This window comes from Frankliniella occidentalis, unplaced genomic scaffold (assembly GCF_000697945.3).
Source record: "Frankliniella occidentalis isolate FOCC.00 unplaced genomic scaffold, Focc_3.1 Scaffold80, whole genome shotgun sequence".
Lineage (NCBI taxonomy): Eukaryota > Metazoa > Arthropoda > Insecta > Thysanoptera > Thripidae > Frankliniella > Frankliniella occidentalis.
Genome location: NW_026267210.1, coordinates 811,216 through 814,614, shown reverse-complemented (window position 1 = coordinate 814,614; position 3,399 = coordinate 811,216). Strand labels below are relative to the sequence as shown.

At 56.8% G+C, this 3,399-nt stretch overlaps 1 protein-coding gene across 3 annotated transcripts in view; it reads right to left on the bottom strand.

Moving 5' to 3' along the window:
- The window catches only part of LOC113211084 (neurobeachin), a 293,174-nt gene that overhangs the window by 126,000 nt on the left and 163,775 nt on the right, over nucleotides 1-3,399 (bottom strand). For all 3 annotated transcript variants that reach the window (XM_052268973.1, XM_052268975.1, XM_052268974.1), the window contains exon 2: nucleotides 2,872-2,976. In XM_052268973.1, coding sequence (XP_052124933.1) covers nucleotides 2,872-2,976 — 105 coding nt within the window. The remainder of the gene's footprint in view (nucleotides 1-2,871; nucleotides 2,977-3,399) is intronic.

Sequence of the window (3,399 nt, the reverse complement as noted above, 5' to 3'; positions counted from 1 at the left end):
TCCCCTGCAAATAAATAAATAATAATAAATGCGACACTTTCTTTCTGTTTGCACGCGTCTCAAAAATTCTCTCCGCCCAGCCACCCCCGTCTCTCTCTCTCTCTCTGCCCAGACGAACTGCAAAATCTGCGTTTCGTAAGAGTCGGCAAATACGATCACCGTGTTTAACAGCCCCGGCCGGCGGCGGCAGCGGCGGCGGCCTCTGGCGCCGCACACTGCTGCTGCGAACCGCGGGGGAGGCACTGGGGCAATATCCCAGCCCGCCCGGCCCGGCCACACCACACAGCAGCCGGCCGGCCGGGCGGGACCTCGGCGGCCCAAGCCGCAGCAGAAACCTCAGCGTAACGGACATTACTTTGATCGCCGTGCGGTGCCGCTGCAGCCGCCGGACGCTCCGAGAGCGGCGCCGACCGTTACTCGCTGGAGCCGCGGCCAAAGCCACTGTAGCGGCCCGGTGTAAGCGGGCTGGAGGAGAGAGAGAGAGGGGGAGAGAAGGGGGGGGGGGGGGCACTACACTCCCTGTACCGCGCAGAAAGAGCGAGATTAGAGAGAGGGCGTGTGTGCGTGCGTGTGAGAAGGAAAGGATCGAGAGGGCAATAGCCCATTTTTATTATCTTGGCCGCCCACACACTCGGCACAGGTGGGGTGCGGGTGGCTTGGGCAAGGTTAGAGGGGGCTCAAACCTAATTGACCAGCAGGTACCAAAAGCCCAAAAGCTACCCACCCACCCCGTCCTCTCCCTCTCTCTCTCTCTCTCTCTCTCTCTCTCTCTCTCTCTCTCTCTTTCTCACACACATACGCCTGCCTTCGTGCGTCGTGGCGGAGATGTGGTAGGGGGACGGAATTAATTAGGTAAAAAGAGAGCGGGCCGAAAAGGGCCCGAAATGAAACGTGGACACACCTCTTTGAAGTGCCGGTCAGGAGCGCAGCGGTACGGCGCTCGCCCCGCCCCGCCCCGCCACACCCCAGCCCGCCTCACCCCACAGGGGTTGATAATTTAACGGTGGCGCACGGACCGGCACAACATGTCCGCGCCGCGGCGGCTCGGCGACCCGTGGCGCGGCGCCACAGTGCCGCACGGTCAGCCCGCCTTCTGCAAAATCCTCGCACCCAGAGTGGTATTTTATGTCAAACCTTACTCTTTACTACCCTCCTCCTCCCTTTTCCGCACCTACTGAATCTCCGCCCCAATCGTACTTTTCTTGTTTCTCTACCCTACTTCGCCCTTCTCCTTCCCATAGCCACTTCCCCAGTTCTATGGTTCAGCCATCACCGCTATTCGTGGCATTTCGTGTCGTCGTCGTTGTCTTCCGTTTTGCGGGATGGCGGAATTTGATTCGCCCGTTTGTCGTCATTCCACGACGCGTCGTTGCCGTCGCCCGTCTCCCCCTTTCTCGAATCCCTCCTCTCCCTCTCCCACGACCATCTCTTTCGTCCCCCAGCCGCGCCGGGTTCCTAGTCTGACGGGGAGTTTTCCCCTAGGTGCGCACGGCTCACTTCGGGGACGGCGCGGCGTGGCGGGGCGTGGCGGGGCGTGGCGGGGCGTGGCGGGGCGTGGCGTGAGCGACACCCGCTATGGACGGCGACAGCGGCGCGCGCGGCACTCCCCTGGCGCCCGTCCCCCGTCTCGCCTCCCCGGAAAATGTAAGCGTGGCGTGTGTGCGTGGGAGTAGGGGGGTGTAGGTGAGTGTGTGAGTCTGTGAGCGTGTAAAGGAAGGTGAATGCGACTGTCAGCTGGAATTGACGAAGCACCTTCAGATGGCAAAAAAAATCTGATACCATACACGCAAATGAATAAAGATTAACTGAAGACTCTGAACACCACCCAACGCCGTGGTCGCCTAGCTTGACCAACATTTGACCTTTTTGCTAGCCAAACTTTTGGCAAGCTTGGCGACGACGGCATTGAAAGTGACAAAAAAGTGTTCATACCAAACCTATAATAATCAATTACGCGCCCTTCACGTCTACTCCTCATAGTGAACCGCGGACGTCGTTGAAGCGACGTCGTTGGTACGTTACGTCAAGCTTCTATACACGACCACTTAAAACTTTTAAAGTAGCAGAACGGCGGAAAGAGAGGGGTGGGGGAGGGATGGTAGCGGAGGGGGTGCACGTAATTAAATAAGAGGGTGGCCCCAAGTTGTGTGGCTCACGCATCAGCAGGCCGACCTACCCCCCTAACAAGGCATCACCCCCTCCCCCCTCCTCCCTCCTCCACCCACACACACACACACACCGTACCACCCCTCGTTCCGCCTCATACTGCCTCCATTGTTTTCGGTCAACCGATGCTTCACGCGTAAACAACCTCACCACAGCGGCCCCCTCTCTCTGTGCCTCTCTCTTTCTCTCCCCCCCCTCTCCCTCCGGCCGCTACCTCCCGCGGAGAGCAACGCCCCCCCTCCCCCCGCCCAGTTTCATAATGGAAGTCGACTCTCACACTGATTGCAAAGCATCCGAGAGGGGATGCTGTTCAAATCTGACCATAGCGATATACACAGTAAAGGAAGATCGTGGTCATGCCGGGATGTGTGTGGTGATTGAATAGATCGTGGAATTTATCATTTACATTAAATGTTATTTCGATTGGAGATAAGTCTCTCATACTGCTTGGACCATCAACAGACATTCAACCAAACTTTTGTCAAATAATAAAATCTTGCCGTAAATATGATCCAATTCCGACGAAATTACTGTCAAGAGCAGTAAATCACAAAACATTCGTTTTCACGAAATTTTCTCGGAGCACAACTATCCTGCGTGTTTTTTTTGGAAATGACAAACTTTGTATTTTCACAGTGCGTAAATGCCACGATGGGATGGCGTGACTGCAGCAGACACGCGGATGTTTTGACAGTTCAGACTCACCTGGAGGTTGGCCGGGCAGTGATCCAGGAGCTCCAGCATGTGCCTGATGTTGTGCGAGTCCTGGATGACGAAGTTGAGCTCCATGTCGAACTCGCCGCCCACCAACTGTCAACACACACGGAAAAAGTTTTCGATGTAAAAACGCTGTCAGACACAGTCCGCGGGCGCGGAAGAACATCCATCACTCTCTCTCTCTCTCTCTCTCTCTCTCTCTCTCTCTCTCTCTCTCTCTCTCTCGGGAGGCCGGCCTGCAACTTCTCGCGGGTCCACTCACGCCGTCCTACTTAATTCTTCACGTTATACCCGCTACAGGAACTTTAGCGGTACTAGGCTCCCCCCAGGGGGACAATGCACCCCCTCCCCCAGCACGGCCGGAGGGGAGGGGGCGGTCGCTCTCGTGGTGCATGCTGAGCCAAATCACCTTCCCTACTTAGGAGCCGAGCCAAATGGAGGAATAATGCAGGCGCCGCTCTCTCTCTCTCTCTCTCTCTCTCTCTCTCTCTCTCTCTCTCTCTCTCTCTCTCTCTC